Below are 24,108 nucleotides of genomic sequence, written 5' to 3'. Positions count from 1 at the left end.
CTCTAGCTGTCTGTTTTGAAAGGAGGTGAATAAGAAGTTATGTACCTACCAATAACGCTCCATGTTCGTTGTCTTCATCTCGCCTTCTTTCTTGCTGTTTGGGATCGGAGCCGATCCTCGGCTCCGACTCGGCCATCTTCAATAGCTCGAGAGCTGTTTACTGGCTCGAGGCTACCCTTTATCCCATAATGCCTAGCAATAGCTACCCAGATCTCATTTGAAATAGCTAAACCAGACATAAGAGAAAAAACGGTTATAAAAAAACTGGTTGTTCCCAGCATTCTAATATCTAGAATAGTTTAGGAAGACCTGGCCAGAACAATAACAATAAAAGAATACTTAGCCAGTGAAAAAAGGAACTCCTCTCAATCCACTAGGACGGGGGACGGAGGGAGGGATGCAAGAAAGAAGGCGAGATGAAGACAACTAACATGGAACGTTATGGTAGGTACAGAACTTCTTAATGTTAAGTTGTCTATCTCGTCTTCATTTCTTGCTGTTTGGGACAGCGTCCCTAGCACCTAACACCCTGGGTGGCTCAGTGGAAAAGACTCTTCAGAACAGTGGAACCAAAGTCAGCTCTGCTCCGGGAGATCATATCCACCTTGTAATGAGAGAGAAAGGTATGAGGGTTTGCCCATGTGGCAGCTGCACAGATGGAATCCATGGGCAACCTAGACTGAAAGGCTACGGAGGTGTCTAACACGCTAGTAGAATGACCTTTCGGTTTAATTGTTAACTCTTTGTTCCTTAACTGATAAATAAAAGTAATAGTGTGGGACAACCATCTGGATAAGGTCACCTTGGAAAGAGGAGACCTTGTTTGTTTAAGGCAAAAGAAAGGAATAATTGTTCTGACTTTCTTATTTCTTTAGTTCTGTGCAGGTAAAAACGCAATTGTCTATGAATGTCCAATTAAAGTTTGTACTCCGCCTTGTTGCTATGATTTGGGGAGAACTATAGATTGGTTTAAATTACTTTCTGAGCAGACTTCAGGAAGAAACGAAGGATTAGTCCTCAGAGCAACTCTGTCCTTGTGAAACACCAGGTAGGGAGGACGAACACAGTGCCTGGAGTTCTGAGACACGCCTAGCTGAAGTGATAGCTACCAGAAAGAGTGTCTTCCAAGATAGAAACTTGATGGAGCAGGAAGCTGCTGGTTCAAAAGGGGGCAGAATTAAAGAAGTTAGGACTAAATTAAGGTCCCAAGGGGGAGGAGGATCTCTCACTGGAGGTCTACGAAGAGATGTTCCTCTCAAAAAAGCTTTACAGAGCTAATGAGACATAATGTTAGAATTTGACCAACCAATATGAAAATTAGAAATGGCCGCTAATTTTACCCTAATCGTAGCGGAAGCGGCCCTGGAGTGAAACAGTTGTGCCAGGAATTCCAGAATTTCGTGGAGTGGGGCTGAGAAGGGATCCACATTCCTAGACTCCGCCAAACAAGAAAAACGTTTCCATTTGCTAGCAGAAGTTTTTCTCGTTATACACTTGAGAGAGGAGACAATAATCTCACTTATTACTGGGGAAATGCTGGGAAGCCTGGCTAAGGTTGGAAGTGGAGCGACCAAGCTGTGAGCTGGAGAGTTTGGAGGGATTGAAGCAACCCACCTGATTGATGAACCAGGAGATCTGGAATTGGGTCCAGAGTTCAGGGTTGATCGAGAAGGCAATGGTGCAGGAATGGGAACCATATCTGTCGAGGCCAGTAGGGGGCAATGAGGATAATTTTGCAACCCAACGATTTTGCTTTCTGTATGAGCTTTGGTATCAGGGGAAACGGAGAAAAAGCATAAAGTCGTCCCTGAGGCTAATCGTGGACTAGAGCATCTCTGGGTATGTGACCTGGAAGCGGAAGGGAGAAGTAGTTGCTGCATTTGCTGTTGAAGGGGGTGGCAAAAAGATCGCAGCAAGGCTGTCCCCATTTGCGGAAAATAATATCTGCAACTTCCTGATTCAGAGACCACTCGTGAGGCATGAGGATAGCTCTGCTGAGCCTGTCCGCTATGACGTTAGATCTCCCAGGGATGTGCGTTGCAATTAGAAAACGTTGGGAGGAAATCGCCCACTGCCAAAGTCTGAGTGCTTCTTGACACAGGGGGTAGGATCTGGTCCTGCCCTGCTTGCTGATGTACCACACCCACTGACATGTCTGTCTGAATTGCAATGGTCCCGGAAGGAAGAGAGTCTTGAAGAGCTTGCAACACTAAGAGCACGGCTCTCATTTCTAGGACATTTATATACAGATGGTACTCGTGAGGTTGCCAAGTGCCTTGGACTGTCCTGCCCAGATAATGCCCCCCCACCCTACCAGGGAGGCGTCTGTCGTCACTGTGGCTACAGGAGAGGGTTGTATGAAAGGTCTTCCCTGAGTAACTAATGGAGAGACCACCCAACAAGAAAGGTGTCTTTTGCATGCCTCCGTGATAAGGATCATGTGAGACATGGGTAGCTCTTATAAGGACCACTGTGTGAAAAGAAGCCACTGAAGAATTCTCATGTTGAAGCGTGCTAGTGGGATTAGAAGAATGGCTGCTGCCATGGAGCCCAGAGTTTGAAGGACATACCTGACTTGGATCATTTTGCTTTGCATTAGAATTTGCACTTGTTGGCGAATTGTGGACACTCTTTCTACTGGTAACCTTGCGAACATATCCCTTGTGTTTAAGTCTGCTCCTATGTAAGTGATAGACTGAGAGGGCAACAAGGAAGATTTTTCAAAATTTATTGTAATACCTAGCTGGGTGCAGGATGTGATTGTATAATCCCGCGCTTGTAGGAGTTGATGCCTAGTGGTAGCAGTGAGTAGCCAGTCTAGATATGGAAACACCTGGAATCCTTGACGTCTCAGGTGAGCCGTGACCACTGCCATACACTTGGTGAACACCCCGGGGGCTGTTGTGAGACCAAAGGGCAGAGCTCTGAGCTGGTAATGACTGGCCCCCACCCGAAAGCGAAGAAATCTCCTGGAGCGTCTGTCCATCTTGATATGGTAGTACACGTCCTGAAGATCTATCGAGCACATCCAATTGTCCTGACCCAGAAAGGGTAGAATGGACTGTAGCGTGACCACCCAAAACTTTGTTCTTTGTACAGACTCGTTTAGTCTGCTGAGATCCAGAATCGGTCTCCAGCCCAGTGTCTTTTTTGGTACCAAAAAGAACCTTGAGTAAGTTCCAGATCTGTGCTGGTCTGCGGGGACTTCTTGGATGGCTCTTTTTTCTAGCAGTTTTGAAACTTCTATTACTGCTTACTCCTTCAGATTGGGTGGCACATCCGGAAGGATTTTCTTTGACTGTAAGGGGGGTTGATGGAAGGGAATTTTGTAACCTCCGGATATAATGGACCATACCCATCTGCCTTTTGTTAAATTTAGCCAGGCTTTTGGGTACAGTGAAAGTCTTCCCCCGACTGCCTCCAGAGATGAGCAGCCGGGCAACCCCCTCAGGGATGCTGGAAGGGCTTATAAGAGAAAGATTCTCTGTTGCCCTGGTTCTGCGGACCACCTCTGCCACGGGGGCAGTGTGTATTATTGTTTCCCCCTCTGCCTCTGGAGGAAAAATCACTACATGTGTCAAGCAAGGCTCCCTGAGATTTACGGAACCACATTTTCCCACTCTTCTGACCCTTGGGGTAAGGTCTAGAGGGAGTGGAAAAACGGACTCCCACGGCAAAGAGATTCTTGCCCTCTTGCTCACACCTACTCAAAGTGTCTTTCACCTGTGGCCCAAAGAGAAAGGAGCCATCAAAGGGGGGTATTGGTGAAGGACGCTCGAAAGGGTTTCACAAAGTGACAACTGCATCCATGCATGCCTCCTAAGGGCTACACCCGTGCCCACGGCTCTACTTGCTCCACCGGCTGCATAGGAAATGAGCCTCATGGAGGGGTTAACTATAGAATTAAGCGTCGCTAGCTGGGAAGCTATGTTGGCTTGTGCTCCCTCAGCTGTAGGATCTTGAAGGGCATCTCCAAGCACTTTAAGGAGATCCCTTTGAAGAAGGGCATCTCCAAGCTCTTTAAGGAGATCCCTTTGAAGAAGAGTAAAATGACAGATAGTTCAGTGATCTCATGGAGAAGGTCGCTGAAGCAAACATTCACTATCCGTACCTGTCCATCGTCCTAGACTCCTTATTAGGGGAATGAACAGATGAAAAGGTCTCTGCTAGCTCTTTTTTGGTGACTGGTGCTACCACCATGGCATCAACAGGCACACTCTTAGAAAGGAATTGCTTATCCTGTGGGGCTGTAATAAATTTACTAGGTCTCCTTGGAGTTGGTTCCACTGTTTGGGAGCTGACCAAGCCTTACGAGCCACTATGGACATAAGTGGGTCGAAAGGCAGAGAAACCCAGGAGGTGGAAGGTCGGGAACCGAAAGCATCCAGGAATACAGACTCATCCTCGGTAGGGGCTAGGGGATTCCAGTTCCCCCTCTGCCTAAGCATTTCTAGGATGTCTGAGAAGGAAACATTTTCAGAGGGGACTCTCGGGGACCCTTCCGATTCATCTAAGTCTGTATCAGAAGTGACAGACTCAGGGGAGTCAATATGCTTCCTCTTGCACTTCCTCTTCTGAGGGGGCTCCTCTGAGTGATCAGGGGAAGCCTAGGAAGAAGAGGAAACACCCAATGGGGTGTCCTGGAGCCTTGGTTCCCCACGCTTGGGGTCTGGAGGAGGAGCAGAGGTTGGCACAGGCACTACGGGGGACGGAACTGGTAGAGCCGGTAGTGGAACTGACTCGGGGGACAGCACACTCTGAATGACCTCAAAGGCGTCCCTGTCTCGAGGCAGAGAAAGCTCCGGTTCCAAAGATATAGGAATCTTTCTCCGTGCTGAGGGGGACGGCTCCGAGGCTGATGTTGGAGCCGAGCTCACCTGCACCGATGCTCCGAGAGGGAGAATGGGGTCGGACAAGGGTCCGATGCCACTCTCCCCCTCGGAGACGATGAGGGAGCCTCGGCATCCAGATCCTTCAATGGTAATCGGAGCCGACGTCGGAACAGAAGGGGATATGGTTATCGGAGCCGACGGTTCCACTACTCGAACCCCAACGAACTCCAGCTCCGAACTCATTGGAGTCGGAGGAGAAACATCAAGTGAAGTGGACAGAGCCAATACCTGTTGAGGAGGGCTGGACAATAATTTAGTTAGTGCCTGCAACTTGAGCAACCCACTGACTACTCCCTCCAGATTGTGATCCGACAGCCTAGAGGATCGAGAGGAGTGACAGGATCGGTGGCTACGCTCACTTTGAAGTAATGGAGGCCGAGGAGCCAAATGCACCGACTCTAAGGAAGGGGACATCAGCCTCTTGTGGCTCTGTGACGGCTCCGAAGCATCCGATGGAGCCGACGGGGAGGTTGTCTTGTCGGTGCCAGCCGGAACCGACTTAGAAGGTAAATCCTGCACAGGAGTCGGCTCCGAGGGTGGAGCCGATGGCTTAGTGGATTTTGGGGATTTCACTGGCTGTGAAATCTTTGCCAATGAATCCTGGGGTTTTAAGAGACTCCAAAGAATCAGTTTGTTCTTACGCTCCTGCAGGACTCTTGGACTAAAAGCATGGCAAATAGAACAAGAGTCCTGCAGGTGAACAGCGCACAAACAGTAGATGCAACTAGTGTGCCCATCTGTTAGAGACATTTTCTGACAGCATGAGTCACACTTCTTGAATCCAGAAACCTTAGCTTCCTTAGACATGACTGTACCAAAAAAGGGTAGACTAAGTAAATACAGACAAAAAGCAGTATTACACTAGACAAAACACACCAGTACTATCTATAACTATAAAGGAAATCTAAGATATAATATAATTAATTATTATACATACATATATTTTTTTACAATAAGGGGAAAAAAGAAGTAGGAAAGCCTCGAAGTTAAACAGCTAACCTAGGGAGGGGTGGAGAACTCTCGAACTTAATTAAACGAGTTCTGTCAAAAAAGGTAGAGACTATAGAAAATATAACTACAACACGTATAACTAACTCTACAATAGAAAGGATACTAGAAAGTTTAAATTCTAAGGAAAGTTTACACAAAAAGTTAAATATACGAGCCTGAGCCAGAAAAATGACACCCTCGCAGGTGAAGCGGCAAACGAGATCTGGGTAGCTATCGCTAGGCATTATGGGATAAGGGGTAGCCTCGAGCCAGTAAACAGCTCTCGAGCTATTGAAGATGGCCGAGTCAGAGCCGAGGATCGGCTCCGATCCCAAACAGCAAGAATGAAGGCGAGATAGACAACTTATCATATGTTCAAGGCGTTTCCCACATCTACACTAGATCCTGGAACAGCACCACCTCGAGCTGGCTCTCTTGCAGGTCTGACAAATATCTGCTTAGTCTCTCTGTGACGATGTTTTTGTCCGACATGATGTCTGAAGAGTCAGAGAATGGTGTAAATCCAGCTCACAGGCCATCACTACCAACCGCACAGAGGGTATGGCCTTGTAGACCCTTTATGCTGAAGTACCACATCACTGTGGTGTTGCCAGTAATGAGGAGGACAAATACGGAGCCCATAGGTGGTGAAGGACTTTCAAGGCATGCATCACCGCCAACATTTCCTTGATATTGATGTGCTTCCTTAGGCTCCCAAGTGGCCCACACTTAGTCCCATTGAATCTGCCTGAGCAAACCACGCTGGTACAGATAGGAAGAGGAGAAGTCCTGGACAGAAACTCAATTGTGCTCTCTACCACTGCAACTTTCATATGATGAAGCACAGCACTGGCATCTGGGACTTCAAGGAATGTAGGTGCTGGGTCAAACAATTTCAGACATATCACTGAATTTTCCTCATGTGTAGACATGCCAGTGGTATCGTGGATGCCATCAGCCCTAGAATTTTTAGGAATTCTCTTTGCCGAAATGAGGTGCCTCCTGAAGAACTCCTGAAAAACTGTCTGGTAAGACAGGATCTTGTCTTCAGGAATAAAGGGCATTCTTCTGTTGGTGTTAATTAAGGAGGAAGATGAGACTTTGTGAGGGTGCCAGGCATGACTTCTGAAAGTTCAACTTAAACCCTAGCTGGCAGAGTAAATATGAGACCTTTTCTAGCAGTTCCAAACAACTGGATATAGACTCTGCACAAAGCAGCAAGTTGACCAAGTAAGGAAAAAAAATGTGAATGCCAGCAGTCGAACACTACAGGGGCAAGGTATTTGGTAAACACTTGAGGTGCAGTCAACAGCCCAAAGGGAAATGCAGAGAACTGATGATGAGTAGCATCTTACCCTCACCAAGAATGATACCACAATATGAAGACAAGATGATCAATTTCAACAATTGGCTTAAGTATTGGTGTCATTCAAAGGGGATCCAATGCCTGTCAGCCTGGGATGATATGCTCGACAAGCCACGATGCTTCGCTAAGGACGGCTTGCGCCGGTCACCCCTGGGCTTTCGGATATTGGCAAAGGCTCTTGCTACCCCCATAGTGCCTTTTTTAGGCAAAGCTCAAAAGACAAACCTACCTCCATAGGTATCACAAGGGATAAGAAACTAAGAGTAATGCTACTCAATGCCAGAAGTCTAAACCTCAAGATGCACGCACTCGAAACTCTCCTTAGCATGGAGAACATCGATATCTGTGCAGTAACAGAAACCTGGTTCAGGGCTCCCGAGAGCACCCCAGCACTACCAGGTTATACCTCATACCATGCTTTTCAGCCCCAAAACTTGGACCGAACTACAAAAGGAGGGGGAGTATTAATATTCATCAAAGATACCCACACCTCCAGGTTGGTGGCACAGCACGAAGCATCAGAGACTATCCATGTGCAACTAACAGTGGGTAAAACTGCCTTCCAGTTTATAGCCTGCTACAGACCACCCTCCCAAACCCAGGAACCCCACTTGGCCTTCCTGAGAACACTGGAAAATATGAAGGTCTCTCCACACAACATTATATTGGGCGACTTCAACTACCCAAACATAGACTAGGAGCATTACTCTAGCTCCAACACCCTAGCCCAAAGGTTCCTAGAATTCATAAACTCAAATGCTATGGAACAACTTGTTACCACTCCCACAAGAGGGGAAAACATACTGGACCTGATCATCACCAACATGGGGACTCTATGCTCGAGACCAGAAGTGTATCCCTCACTGGTAAGATCAGACCATAAACTAATCCAACTGGATATTCACATCCCGAACCCACCCCCTGCCCAGAAAACCACAGTGAAGAACTTCTCTAAAGCAAATTTCACACTCCTCAAAACCGAGGTGGTATCCTTCAAAGCCCCTGGGCCTGTGAAAAATACGGCCCAGACCGCAGAATCCTTTATAAATGCATTCTATGAACACCTTCAGGAGTGCATGGATCATGCAATCCCAAATAAAACCAAGACCCAATCCTCCAAAGGCAGATGTCCTGTCTGGTGGACACCAGCAATAAACAAACTATACAATAGGAGGAAGCTACTACATGATAGAGCAAAATCCCAAAAAGGGAAGGCATCTCTGATCAGTATTAGCAAAAAACTACGGGCACTCATAAAATCGTCTAAGGCCAGCTTCGAGAGAAAAATTGCACAGGACACTAAGGATAATCACAAGGCTTTCTTTAGTTATGTTAGGAACCTGGGTGGGAATTCCCAGATATGCTCAGAATTAGTCTAAAATGACAAAAAATACACCGAACCCACAGACATTGCCAACATCCTAGCTGACAGGTTCAGCGCAAACTCCCCACCAAAAGGGCAAATATCTATCCCAGCAGAGTGCTGCCCTCCTGACATCTCAGATGCTCAGGTAAGAGACGCCCTCTCCAAAGCAAAAAACACAGCATCAATGGGACCAGACGGTGTCCCAGGCTGCGTCCTACATGAACTCCAAGAAGAGCTAAACCCAAACATAAAACTACTGTTCAATCTCAGCCTTACTACAGGATATGTACCCAAAGAGTGGCGTACAGCAACAGTGGTCCCTCTCCACAAAGGTGGTGCCTCAATGGACCCTGGAAACTATTGCCCCATAAACCTGACTAGCTTGGTCTGCAAAGCTATGGAAAGGATCATCATGGACCTCATAAATAAAGATATTGGGGACCTACAGACACTGGATCCTACCCAGTTCGGCTTTGTTAAGGGCAGATCCTGCCTCTTAAACCTGGTTGACTTCTTTGAAACAGTCACCAAACCAAGGCCATTGACGAAGGGAAGGTGGTCCACACAGCCTACCTGGACCTCGCAAAAGCCTTTGATACAGTACCCCACTCGAGCATTACAGATAAGCTCACCAGCTTAAATATAAACCCCTATGTCACTAGATGGGTTGCAAACTGGCTCAAGGACAGAACCCACATGGTTAGAATTGCTGGAGCCATGTCAGACTCCAAAACAGTTACAAGTGGCGTCCCACAAGGCTCAGTCCTGGGAGCTCTCTTGTTCGGTATATATTTCTCAGAGGTAAAGGCCAACACGGAAGGACTGTGGCTGACCAAGTTCGCAGATGACTGCAAACTGGGCGCCATAATAGACTCTCCAGCCGACACAAGCATCCTCCAAAAGGGCCTCATAGAAACAGACAACTGGTGCCAGAGCCATGGCCTCAAGCTAAACGCCAAAAAGTGTACAGTCATCCCCTTTGGCAAAAACAAAGTGCCCACAAATTACCACATAGGTGGTAATGCATTAAGTACAGAAGAAGTAATTAGGGACCTGGGGACCCAAGTTGATAATCTCTCATTTGACAACCACATGGCCAAAGTGGTTAGAAAAACATTTTATATAGCCCACCTAATCATGAAGGGATTCACATCTAGATCAGGGGAGGTCATGGTGCCTCTTTACTCATCCCTCATCAGGCCCATAATAGAGTACAATGCCCCTTGTGGGATGTACCTTACCAAACACCTGCAGCAACTGGCAAGACCCCAAAAGTACCTCACCAAGAGGATCAAAGGGCTCAAACAGATGCCATATGCTGCCCGGTTAAAGAAACTCCAGCTCTACTCAGTGACATACTGCCTGCTCAGAGGCGATCTGTGCCTGACGTATAAAGCCATGTCCAACCCGAAATTAAGGGACATGCTGCACCTCAAAAAATCCAAATCCCATTGAGCTACGCGCTTGAGAGACAAACCTCAGCACTGAAATAAATAGGACATGCTGGAGGGACAGATTCATAACCCAGAGGCTCCCTTCACTCTGGAATAAAATCCCAGTCCAGGTTAGGCAGAGTCCCTCATTGACTCTCCAAGAGGAATCTTGATGAGTGGATGGGAGATCGTAGGTTTACCCCGGGTATCACTTCTGTGTCACTGTTAGACAGAGGCACAGTATACTAACCTCGAAAAAGGGCATAGCAAAATTAATTTAAAATGGGTGGCGAAAGCCAAACATACTCTGGCTAGGCTTATAAATGCCCTAGGGCAGATAGCCTAGTATGAACCTATGAACCAGACAATAAATCAAGATATCTCATGATGCAGTAAACAATAGAGATATAATCTGCGTCCTTCAAGTCCAGGGTCACCATGAAGCAGTGGTCTGGCAAAGGAGGGAGCACTATTTGCATGGTGAGCATTCCTAAACTCTGGGGCACTGACAAAGTATTCAGAAAGGATAGGCCTAACACCAATCTCCATAACAGCTGTTTTTTGGGAACCAGGAAAATTATGGAGTAAAAACCTTTCATTCCTTCCAAAAGAGGGAGCAGTTCTATGACCTCAGAGTCCAGCATCTGTCAGAGCACTGGGGGGAAAAAAAAGCATGGTCTAGCAGATGAGGGAGAACTCCTTTGAATGGAAGCAAATGTTACTTCCTCTACCATCAGTAACCTCTGCAAACAACATTAAGCACCCATTTATTAGAAATCACTGATCGCTCTCAGAAAGGTAGCTTGGCCAACTTCTGAGACAGTACACCCAGAGGGGGACTTGAGGAAGACTGGTGTCAGGCCTCAGCAAAGTCATAGGTTGGGGGGTCATCCTTTTTGGGAAAAGGAGCAGGAGCCCCTCTTGTTAGGTTTGGCAAAGTTCTCATCCTACCATTTTCTTTTGGTGCCTTGATTTTTGTTCAGCTAGGACTTCTGGTTGTTGAGCTGCCAAAAATCATCCTGCTTACTCAAGGAAAGCTTAGGAATATAGGACATTTCTGATATCACTTGCAGTTTGCTTCTGTCATCCCAGTGTTTAAGGATCTCATTAGCTGCTGTACCAAACACAATCAGAATCAATGGAGGTAAGGCCACCACATCCAGTGTAATATACCTTAATGATTTTAGGGGCAAGCTTACAATTGCTCCCAGCTTAATACATCTCTAAATTTAGCCAGCACTTAGGTTTCTAAATCTGTTCATACTCAAGAGGAAATTGCTCAGACTCTGACACTTCCAAACCCCAGATTCCAGATCACTCTCAAAAATCAGGATCCTAGCAGGCTGAACGGGGGTGGGAGTGCTAGCATTACTCATAACCTAGATCTGCACCCTGTAATCAACTGTTTGAAAAACAGATCTATCCATAGGCACAAGCTCATGTGGAAACAGACTGCTGCCCTATAATGTTGTGGGTCTTCTGTCTCTCTTATAATCACTAGACTAGTGGTAGAATCCCCAGGAAGCAGATGTATTAACACTGGCAGCAGATTCTGGAAGCCTGCATCTTAAGAGTTTGGTTCTCTTGTACCTGAACTCAGCAATGATACACTCCTGGAGGATGTGTCTGACCCTTGTGTCACACAACTGTGGTACTAACACCACACCAGGGGACCTGGAGACAAAAATGAAAAGTCAGATAGTCTGCCCAAGGCTACTGCTGAGCCATAACCCAAAGACTGACACTACTAACATTTTGGTGCGAAAATCTACTGTAAAATATAAATAACTCCACCTACAACACTGTCAACATTAATATACTGTTATACATTCATAGAAAAGCATACCATATAGTTATTCACAATATTAAATTACAGGTCCTCTGTCATGACCACAGAATGCTTCATTATACAAATAAAACACGTGGCACAGCTGAGATATTCACTAGTACAGAAGTAAATGAAAGCTGGACTTTTTAGAAATGTACCATCTATACCTCTGTGACTAGAGGTCACAACTGACTGGTTACTGCAATAAAAAGACTAAAGTCAGTGCTAGAACAATCTGCAAACACAGGACGGTAAGAAAGGTGAGATTATTACACAAATATACACACGACACCAGTACAAAAAACTTACATGCTGAAACAGGAGTGCTTGAAACCACTGACATGGTATGATTCTCTGACTTTTTATTCAAATGGTCAGACTCTGGTAACCTGCACTCTGAAGAAAAGTTTTGTTTTGGCAGTACATGGCAATACGAAGGTGCAAACTTTGAAGAACAGCAACCTATAATATTTCAAGAACGACAGAATATATTACTTCTGAGTAACACAAGACAAATAGGTAATACTACCAGAGCAGTTTTAATGCATGTACTTGTTTTCAAATTTCTTACCTCTGTCAGAAATCACACCCTTAAACTGGAAGGTGTACTCCATTACTAGAATTATTTCTGATAACATTTTAACTGGTGATGCTACAGTTTTTGAGCAGGTGAAGGCATCATATTTATAATACTGGTATATACAACTAATAGCATACAATTAAACATTTAATTAAATTAAAAAAAATGTTCACAAAGAGAATACATACAAACATATGACTGAGAAATCACAACATTCTTCCACACAGACACAAAGCCCAAGGAGAACTTCATCTACTACTGATGTCAGTGCTATGCTAACCTATTACCCCTCACCCAGTTCAGCTTTTATCTGGCATTATGCTGACTGAGCTCTGGCTCACAAAGACTACTTATTTTGATTTTTTTTCCACCGCAGTGGACTTACAGTTTCAATTAACAGCATTTCTTTATGGCTTATTCTTCCATATGTTGGGCTATCCTTATGCAACTTGATCAAGTACTGTAATCTAGGTCTGAACCCTAGGCTCACTAGCTGTAGTCCCTTCAAGCTTCAAATATTTTTGCTAGACTATAAAATCAGCGAAACCTATGCCTTTGGCTGTTCCTACTGTCCTCTCTACTTGTACCTGGTGATCCACAGCTGATGTGATTACAGTTTTTTTTCAGCAACTTTCTCTCAGTTTAGCATCTTCTAACTTGTGGCTTTGGGTTGTTGCCAGTTTAAAGACCCCTACACTCAGTCACTAATCTACTAATATCTGGAGGACTTCAAAGTCCCTTTTCAAGAGTTCTCCTACAGTCAGGGTCTGGCCCCTGATTTCTGCACCTGTACAAATATTCAGTCTGTTAATCACTAACATATCAGACATAAATATTAGGGCTGCGGTGATGCAGCGGTTAGCACTGTCGCCTCACAGCAAGAAGTTCTTCCGTTTGATTCTCAGCCGGAGCGTGTGGAGTCTGCATGTTCTCCCCACAGTCGAGTGACATTAAAGACATGCAGGTAGGTGCTAGCGTGAATGGTTGTGCCTTCTTTGAAGGTTGGGCATCGGGCTGGCGACTCAGCACCATAGAAATCCACTGCCAATCATTAGCGGACCGGAGTGCCGCTGTGGCGACCCCCAACCACAAAAAGCCGAAAGACATTACTTTTATCAGACAAATTATATGGAAGTAACTGCTCCAGAGGCCCTTGCTGCACCTCACTAATCAATTCAATCATTCCCACAAGCCTCCTCCTAACCATAATCTTCAGAGTGCCCCCTTGTATATTTTTATTTATTTTACATTTGTTGACCGGGCTAGTCTAACTGGATATATGTCCATTTTCAGTAGAGGCCCGGGGAGAAAAGCTCCAAGCATAAGTAGTGACAAAGATTACAATATACAGTAATAGTCAAAATAAATTACAGGACATTGTTACATTGAGGTTAACATAAGTTATATAGGTTAACACTAAGATCAAATACTGAGAGCAATAATTTGAGAGAGCGCAATCAAAAAAAGAAAAAAAATATTGAGTTGTAAAAATGTCTTGTATATAATTGTTTTTTTTTTTTTTACAAGTATGTGGCATAGAACACTGGAGTATAGAACTGTAAGGAGAGCAAAAAGGGGAAAGAGATAACAGTCAGGGTATTTCAGTCTGGGTTAGAGCAGGGACAAAGCCAGTGAGTTTTAAGATATTCTTTAAGATGCTTTTTAAAGAGATGAGTGGAAGCAAGAGATGAAAGTTCACTAGGAAGGTGGTTCCAGTTTTTTCCTACTGTGTTGGCAAAAAGTGAGTCCTCAGGTTTGTTGTTAGATTTAATAGTGGAGACTAGAATTTTGTTAGCTGAGCGTAGAGTTGCAAGATTTTTGTAGGAGGTAATCAGATAAGTAAGGATTGGGGTATTATTAGGGTGATAAAGGATCTTTTGGGTGATAAGTTGTTGACAAAGTAGTAGGTTCTGCAGTTCTAACCATCCCAGTTGTTCGAGGTTGTGACGGTGGTGAGTTCTGAAAGGGGTGCCAGTGGCAAATCTGGCTATGTTGTTATAACTAGTAGAAAGTTTGGTGAAGTTGTTTCTAGATAGGTTGGTATATATCGCAGAAGCATAGAAAAGGGTAGAGATCAGGTGAGTTTGGGCAATAGTGATTCTGGCTGAAAGGGTAAGGAAGGATTTGATTCTGTAAAGGGTGCCTAGTATTTTGTTGACAGACTTTATTGTAGCACTAATATGGTCATCATAGCTAAGGTTGTTATCAATTGTTACTCCCAGTAGACGGGTTATAGTGTCAGGGGATATGTTAGTTCCATTGTTAGAGGTTACTGTGAAGTGTGGATGAGGTGACATGAGTAGGAGCAAAGAGCAATAATTTTGTTTTTTGGGGGTTTAAAAGGAGGCAGTGTTGCATAAACCAATTTTCAACACTGTTAAATTCTGTTTGAGTGAGGGACTGGAGAGAGGTTATGGATTTGGCTGAACAAATTAAAGTTGAGTCATCTGCATATTGTATGCAGGTGGCTTGAGGAATTTTGGTATGTAGATCATTAATAAACAATGAAAAGAGAAGGGGTCCTAATACAGAGCCTTGTGGTACTCCAATGTTTACAGGGAGGGAAGTAGAAAGATTATTATCCCAAAGTACTGCTTGCTGTCTGCTTTCAAGATTTAAACCAATGTAGTCCTTGTGTGTCGAGTGATTTGGCTTTTAAGTATGTCAATAAGCATGTTATGATTCACCATATCAAAGGCTTTTGAGAGGTCAATAAACAGTGCAGAGGAGAAACTATTATTGGTACGATTTTTGTTTATGGAGTCAGAAAATGATAGCAAGGCAGTTGTTGTGCTATGGAATGGCCTAAAACCATGCTGGCAGTCGGCAAGTAAATTGTTAGGGAGAAGGTGGGCAAGTAGTTGTTTGTGTATACACTTTTCCATTATTTTAGCTATTGGAGAGAGTAAGGTAATAGGCCGAAAGTTGGAGAGCTCGGTAGATGATCCACCTTTATGTAGAGGGATGATGTGAGATACTTTCCATATGGAAGGGATTTTGCTTTCTAAAATTGTTCTATTTATAAGGATGGAGATGGGATAGGCAATTTCTTTAGCTGCAATTTGCAGGAATTCTGCTGGAAGACAGTCAGCAGAAGGGGAGCATGGTTTAAGTTTTTGAAGGAGGTTGCAAATGAGGGATGTGGGTACAGGTTGAATATGAAAGGTTGGAGTTAGAGTACTATTGGTATTTAATGGTGGAGTGGTGATGGGTGGTAAAGTATTAGCTAGGGTTAGAATGGCTTCTGTAAAATAGTTATTAAAGGCATCAGGTATCAGGTTAGAGTTATTATGGTTAAATCTTGAAGGGGCAGGACATTTAGAGTGCCCTGGTTTAAGAAGTTTGTTAATGCCTGTCCAGAATATTTCAGGTTTTTGTTGGTGGCTTTGTTGAAGGTGAAGGTAATAGTCTTTTTTGTCTCTGAGAATGTCTTTCTTGGTAGCATTTCTTAATTGTTTAAAGTAAAAGTGATCTGATGGACTTTTGGAGGCTCTCCATTTGGCCCAAATTTTATTTCTGAAGAGGATCTTTTGCCTAGTATGTTTTGTAAGTCAGGGGGCAATTTTGGTTCTTATTCAGGATGAGTGAATGGGGGCGTGGTAATCTAGGATTTGAAGGACTCTAGTATTAAAGTAGGTCACTGCTTCATCAAGTTGAAGATGAGACATTGGTGACCAGTCACATGCTTTTAGTTCGTTTTGGAAGCTGTCTGGATTAAAGAATTTTTTTTGGAGTGAGAGGATTTAAAATTATTAGTATTGGGGCTGTGAATTCTTTGTTTAATGATATCGGTTAGCATATGGTCACTGATATCGTCAGGAAGGGTTCCTGGTTTATAAGTATCAAAATGGCTGTTGAGAAGGATCCAGTCTAGGGTGGGTTGCTTGGCTTATGGATTCTAGTAGAGGTGGTTATTATCTGTGAAAAACTGTGTAGATTTGTGATTGGTAGGATTAGGGCAACTACAGGTTGCCCAGTCTATATTAAAGTCTCCTAATACAATGGTTTCCTGAGGTAGGTGGGTAGATAGGTGACTAAGTATGTTTTCAAGTGTATTAATATTATTTCCAGGAGGGAGATATGTGCAAATTAGATAGATAGATTTGGAGTTATTGATTTGTAGCTTGGCAGTAAGGGTTTCTGCATTGGTATCTGAGGGTAGTGGCACAATGAAGGGTGACACTTGGAGTTCAGATTTATACAAAATGGCTACTCCTCCACCCTTTTTAATTTTGCGGTCATATCTTAGGATATTATATCCATGAGGGGTAATCTCCTGGTCCAGAGTAGAGGGTTTTAGCCATGTTTCTGTAATACAGAGAATGTCAAATGAGTGCACCTCTAATAGTGCATGTAGGTGGGCAATTTTATTGTTAATGCTGCGGATGTTAAGGTGAGCTATCAGGAGGGAGTTAGATGGTCTATTAGGGGTAGTAATAGTAGGAAATGTTAGACTGTGAGGGTTATTGGGAGTATTAGTATTGGGGCCAGGGTTTGGATGAATATCACCATCTAATAGGGGGTGTTGTAGAGTAACATGATTAGATCTATGGTACTTTGGAAGTATGTAGATGGTGGCAGTTATGTTACTATGTTTAAGTGAGTTTATGTGAGAAAGAGGTAGAGTTTGTTGGTAGGGGTGGTGTTGCTCAGAAAGAGAAGAATGTTCAAAGAAGGTTAGTGTGTATAGAATAGTTAGAGAAGCAAGAGTTGTAGTTAAGAGTAGTAGGTTTGTGAATAAAGATTTGTATGTTGGGTCCATTAGGATGTGTAAAAGAGGAGTTAGAATATGTTGGTGGAGGGATAGAGGTGGGTAGGAATAAAGGTGAGAGAAGGAGAAAGTGTTATATGAGATGTTAGTTTATAGCTTCCTGCACAACTTTCAAAAAACTTACTATAACTCTACCAAGTATAAAAAAAGAAATATGGCTTATTGTGCTTACAGACAGACTATTAATGCTCACGTATACTTCCAGGGGTAAAGTGGCATGTAAGTAAACTTACCATAGCAGTAGATGTTTGAATAAATCAATATTGCAACTAATAGAATGTATCCTGTCAAAGATCAAAGTTTCAGACAATATACCAACATTTCTGGGTGCCTTCCTTCCACACAAAGATACACAGGTATTAAAGGAAACATAAGGGCAACAAAACTCCAGTTTTCTTGCCTCTTATTAAGAGAGGCTGTAGCCAGAAGATACAACATATCCTGATAGATCAAAATTTGTAATCCTATGCCATGCCAGAAACAAGGGAGGGAGACACCACTCCAGCTATGATAAAGTAGCCCAGAAAAATATACATAAATCTGTGCAAGAAGGGGGAAGTAGAGACGGCATTAGTACTGCAACAATGATCTTTTCGAACATTTACCGTTATGGCAAGTTTATTTATATATCTGAACCATGTTAATCAGTGGATCACTACTGCAGTACCACAATGCTATAAGGGACGATTGTCAAAGCTTAAACAGGGTAGAGGATGCAGGATCAGCATCAAGATGAACCTGAAAAATCAATCAAATCCTACTCTGGCTCTGGAAAAGGGGTCAGTTTTGCAATGTTTAGTGAATATGTGCACTTATGGCAGATATATCCTCTAAAATAGGTCTACAGCTCACCCCTTTCAAAAAATCTCAGAAGTAGCCATAGCACTACTGGAGTGTGTCCTAACACTGGGGGAGGTCCCATGATGAAAATAACCCCAAAGGTGGACAATCTCCTGAAGATCTATGTATGCTAAGAGAATCTTCTACAGTGTTTTGTTCTAACAGGATGCATGCTGCCTCACAGGAGAGATTCTGCTGAGATACTGCCTCCCAAAAAATCATGGCTAATCTGCACACTGGGTAAGATCTGGTGTCTCTTGTTCATGTACCACAAAACTGTGGTGGTGTCTGTAATCCCCAAAAGTGATAATGGAGTCCACAATTGGTTCAAGGATTTTAATGCCTCGATCATGTCTTTCACTTGTTTGAGGCTGATGAGTTTCTTTTTAAAATAGGGATTCCAAATCTCTGGAATTTGAATTCCTTTGAAATCCACCTCCAGGGCAGTCTGATGTGTCTGTTGGTACAGACAGAGTTGGAGTGGAAGGGGACAGAGGAAGACCTGGATTTATTTATTTATTTATGGACTTTAACCAGGAAAGTCCCTCTGGGCAGAGTTCTGCCACTTTTCAGTGGAGGCCCAAGGAAAAAAGCCCCAAACCAATAGTGCATACAAGACATTAATGATGAAGTGCATGCAATTTCAGCTGAAATACTACAATCAAACCAATAATCACAATGATTTTCATGAAAATTAACAAGCATTACAAGTATCTCAACAGATATTTACAAGCGTGACAAGGATCATTGACATATATTTATACTGTGCATATCTATTTGCAAAGTGGCATTTGTGACACACTGGATGGATAATACAAGTCTAGTTCAGAAAACACATTAGGTGGGTAGAACTAACCATTTGCAAACTGTTGATTTCAAATGATTCTTGTGCTTATATTCAAAAACCTGAAGGCTGTGAATATACTATTCCACATATTTGCTATTTTTACTGAATACAGAGTCAACGAGTGCTGCTTGATTTTTCATTTTTGAAAGGATACTGGTTTCTGGATTAAAGTTTTCTAGGTAAAGAGTATGAGGGCAGCAAGAGGGAGAGGAGTAGCATAGAACTTTTATATCTGCCGGCTGTGAAAGGAGTTTAGTTGAGAAAAGAGGAGTGGTTTGAAGTCACACCACTGTAACAGATGTAGTTCTGTTCAGCAGTGGGTTCTGGGTCCTAGGTTAGTAGTGAACTTAATTTTGTAGTTGGGAGTTTGGATACTTGGCTTTGCCATAGACTGTTAAATATAGCAGAGGTGTATGTAATGTTAAGTACTAATAGGGCTGCAGTGGCTTTTCTGGCATGACGTGTTAAGTGTTTGGAATTATATAAAGTTAAAAGCTTGCGGTCAGTTTTTTTTGTATGAGTAATGAGCAAGTTCTATGTGGTGACTTAATTTGGCCTATCATCAATTCTAACTCCCAATCATTTGGTGTGGGATACTCTTTCAATGTTGATTTTCTTTGGCAAGAACACTCTAGGGGGGTGACTAGTGTGAGGTTGTAAATGGTAAACAAACAGAAATTATTTGTTTTTAGGAGGCCTACTAGTACATCAGATTTGTGCTAGCCACGTTTGTACAGATGTGACTGAATTTTATCTAATGCCCTGAAGTTAACGTGTTTATTAAGGAAAATGTTGAGAAGAGGTCCAAGAATTGATCCTTGGGGTACTCCTATATTTGCAGGGAGAGTGGGGAAATAGGAGTCCTGGGATCTGATACTGTTTGTGTTCTCCTAGGTAGTTAGAAAACCAATGCAATGTGGTGTCATTGAAGCTAAGCCTGTTTAAAAGTAGCTGGTGGGATACAGTATCAAATGCTGTTGATAGATTGAGATACAACATGGATGCAGAATGGCACAGGTTTGTATAGTAGTTGACTGCTTCCATGAATGCAACAGCAGCTGTTTCAATGCTGAGATACTGATGGAAGCAGTGCCATGTATCTGCTAGCATATTATTTTGTACTAAACAAGTTGATTTTTTTATGAAAAAATTTTCTACAATTTTAGATAGGGGAGATGGTATTGAAATGGGCCTATAATTGGGCGGTTCTGTTGATGAGCCCTTTCCCATGTACTGGTACTATGTGGGATAATTTCCAGAGTTATGGAAGTATGATTCCTTCACAGATCAATTTATCAGAATAGAGACTAGGCAAGACATTGCCTCTGCTGCTAGCTTTAGCTATCCGGGAGGAAGTTGGTCAGGTGCTAGAGTTGTTTGATTACATTTCTTCAAAAGCTTTTTTATAGTGACAGTAGTTGTTGCTGTTGTTGTCTCTTTCGGCTTTTTTCCAGTTAGGGGTCGCCACAGCAGAACTCCGGTCCGCTAATGACTGGTAGAAGATTTTTACGTGCCGAGTTACCAGCCCTGACGCACAACCTTCAACGAAGGTACGCCCCTTCATTCATGTCTCCACACAAAAGACGCTTTCGCCGAGAATAGTGGTTGTTTAAATAAGGCAGCTTGGTGGGTTGTAGTTGAGGCATTTGGTATGGGGTGTTGATTTGTATGACACGTGTTTTTGTTACTTATGGCATTTCTGAATGAGGTTGTGAATTGTTCATTCAACTTTGTAGCTATAGTTATTTTCATATGGCAGTTGGTTTGAGTTGCTGCTTTTTTCCTGGATATAACAGGTTAATGGTTTACCAAAGCTGCCATGGATTCCTGAAGCTGTTTGTTGCACAGCTGTGTGTCAGTGAGGACTTTTTTGGATAGGTTTCTTTAGTAACAATAGGTTCGGAGGAAGACCGGTGTTCTATTTTTTGCCGTTCAGACCACACATCATCTACGTTTCATTAGTTTAGTTGCAGTGGTTTAACAGGGGCATTGCTGGACGTGATCTTTTTTTAATAGCTGCTTGTTGGTTAAGTAAATTCTGAAAAGGAGAACTGAAGTATAAGATGGTTTCAGCTTAAGTATAAGGTTCAGAAATAGGAAACAATTGCACTTTTTCAGAGTTTCAATAAATATATCTTGACTGAAGTTTTTGAGGTTTCTTGCGGCTTTTATATATGTATTTTTAGCCATTTCAATTGACTTTCTAGTGATGAATGCAAGATGATGGTCAAAGTATGCATGGAATTATCAGCCTTTGTGATTTTTCATGGGTGGGAACAGATTATGTAGTCTAACAGACTTTCTTTTCTGCCAATTCTAGTACCAGATTTGATGGCTAGGGTTAGGTCAGAGATTCTTCAGTGGTTTCTGACACTTGGGATCTTGGGAAGACCAATCAACACTGAGGTCTCCTAGCAGTAAGCGTTCTTTTTTTATGGCTGTAGTTGCCCAGGACAGTATATTTTCTATGACGGTATGTTTTTTTTTAATACTGGGGAAGGCAAAGCTGCTAAGAAATATATACTTTTGAAATTTTTTTTTTGAGGTTACACGAGGACCTCTGCTGGATAAAATGTAAGCATTATTAGAAAAGTTAGAGAGATATGTAGGTTGTTTTTGTAAATTATTTCATCACGTTCTACCCTTTTGTTTTCTTGGTCCCTTCTAAGTAGGTTGGAAACTGGAAGGAATTCATTGTGTGTGTGGTTTAAGCCAGCTCTCTGTGACCAGTTGTATATTTTTCTTGTATGCTTGTAGCCAGGCATGGAGTTATTTTGTTACAGATACTTCTTGAATTCCAGCTGTATATGGTTAGGCTTTTAGTATTCTTTGTGATGACTTAATTTGGTAGTCACTGTGTTTGCCTCTTTACTGACTTAGGATATATTTTGATTTATGGCTAGGATTAGAATGAATATCTCCACAGGATACTACATTCGATCTTGACAGATTGTTACCTGGGAATCTCGTTTAGTTGATAGATGAATTTATGTTTGTCTACAGTGAGAATGTTGATCTTTTTAAGGAGGATGTAGTCAAGGCTGTAAAAAGGGTGTATATTATAAGATCGATGTTTGAAAACAGAGAACATATGGTCGATGTCTTCAAACATCGACCTTATAAAAACACACGCGGAAAAAAAAAGTACCCTAACGGGTTTAAGCGGGGGGGGGGGGGCAAGCCTCCAAGCACCCCACACCCCGCTACTTAAATATACCAACTCCGAGACCACACTTCTTTCGGCTTTTCCCGGTTAGGGGTCGCCACAGCTTAACACCGGACCGCTAATGATTGGCAGTAGATTTTTACAGTGCCAAGGTGCCAGCTCGACACCCAACCTTCAACGAAGGCACGCCCATTTACTCATGTCTTTCAAACGTCACTCGACCACGGGGAGGACATGCAGACTCCACACAGAAGGCGCTTCAGCTGAGAATCAAATGGGAGAACCTCTTGCTGCGAGGCAACAACGCTACCGCTGCATCACCACGGCTTAAACTCAGAGACCGCACTACATTGCAGTAAACGGAAATCTCATCTTATGGAGATTTCTAATTACATGCTTGAGTTCTGAGCGTTCCATATTCTCGTATCGACAATGTCACATTAGACATTGTCAGCTTTCGAGAATATAATATAGACCCTGTAAAAAAATGAGTTAACATGGAGGTTACAGTATTGTATGAGTTTACTTGGATAATTTTGTGTGGATCTGGAGGGGATAATTGGTGTTGTAGGAATTGTACAAGTAGTTATGTGGAAGAACAGTACAGTATTATAAGTGACGAGAGTGAATGCTAAATAGTACATGATTAAGTATTTTAGTGTTTTGTAAATAGGTGGTGTTTACCTTGAATTTCATCAAAAATACTGTTTTGTCTGACATTCTGAATTACTTGGAGTATTAATGGTTTGGATTTGGAATTAGGGGGTGGAAGTCCAAGTTGTGACTGTCCTGGTTATATAACTGTTGTGTGCTCTGGGTACAAGTGGGTGGCTGTTGATTTGAACCATCTGGTTTGGACTGTTAAGTTAGATAGAAAATTATTTGGATTTGTTGGATGTGCTCTGTGGTATGATTATTTTTCTACAAAAATTTGAGATTAACAGGGTGGTGGGAATGGGGGTAGGGTGAAAAGCATAAAGCACATAATAATACTGGTTTCTGAGTTGAAGGTGACTTGAAAAAACAGACTGTTTCTCACATGAAGCCTGACAAAAGGAGTCATTAGAATAGCCAAAACCGTATACCCTACAATTCTGAGAAACTCCCTTGCTGCGGTCATAAAACAGTGAACCAGATCTAAGAACTGTAGATGGTAAAATGAAACCTTTTCTGGAGAAACGCAGACAATTCATGAGAAGTGTCCAAAACGTATCCCAGAAATGTTAACCTGTGGGAGAGTGAAGTAAATGGATTTCTCCATGTTCAGATTGATACCCAGTTTACAGAAAAGGTTTATTATGAAGAAAAGGGATGCTGGACGTCATGAACTGAATCTGCCAAGATGAGATAATCATCCAGGTAAGGATAAGTATGGATTCCTGAAGACTACAGAAGGTAGCTACTGCAGCTAAGCATTTTGTAACCACCATTGGAGCTGTGCAAAGTCCAAGTGTAAAACTGCAAATTGAAAATGTAACAGAGACACAAAATAATCTCAACACCTGAAGTCTTTGTAAATTGAAATATAATCTAGTGTTATCAAAAAGGACTGGGAAGGAAGACGAGGAAAAAGACTGTAAAGTTAATAATTTGTTTTGTGGCCACAATGGGGAGAAAAGGAGTGCTTAGAGAGTCATGTACTCTTTAGACAACGGCGACCCCAGGGACACATCTTTTTTTCTTGCAGTCTGCTTGCCATTTATTTTTATAATGCTGTTTCCCTGACATCTGCAGCCGTGGCTTAAATGTTTCCTGAAATATCCAGGGTTAGTGGGATAGTTTCTGTTAAACTTACAGAATGGTAGCAGGAAAAGTTGTTTTACTCCCTGCATTAGCTTGCCCCTTTCTTACAAACCCTTTACGACTTCAGCAGAGGAGCAGTCAAAAAATGACATCCCTCTCCAACGGGGGAACAGAGAATCTAGGATTTAACATTTCAAAGAAGACTCTGTAACCTGAGTAGGACATACCTATGTATTACAGAATCTGCAGATCAGGGAAACTGCATCATAGGAACACTTTATGACAT

General features: G+C 42.8%; 1 protein-coding gene across 1 annotated transcript in view; it reads right to left on the bottom strand.

The window, feature by feature from the left end:
• Nucleotides 1-24,108, bottom strand: part of ATAD2 (ATPase family AAA domain containing 2) — a 1,885,102-nt gene that overhangs the window by 407,854 nt on the left and 1,453,140 nt on the right. Inside the window, exon 19 of the mRNA XM_044066177.1 lies at nt 12,185-12,337. Within this exon, the coding sequence (XP_043922112.1) occupies nt 12,185-12,337 (153 nt within the window). The remainder of the gene's footprint in view (nt 1-12,184; nt 12,338-24,108) is intronic.

This window comes from Protopterus annectens, chromosome 3.part1 (genome assembly GCF_019279795.1).
Source record: "Protopterus annectens isolate FY-2018-M chromosome 3.part1, PAN1.0, whole genome shotgun sequence".
NCBI classification, from domain to species: Eukaryota; Metazoa; Chordata; order Ceratodontiformes; family Protopteridae; genus Protopterus; species Protopterus annectens.
Note: the sequence above shows the minus strand (reverse complement) of the source record. Positions and strands in the feature narration are given on the sequence as shown.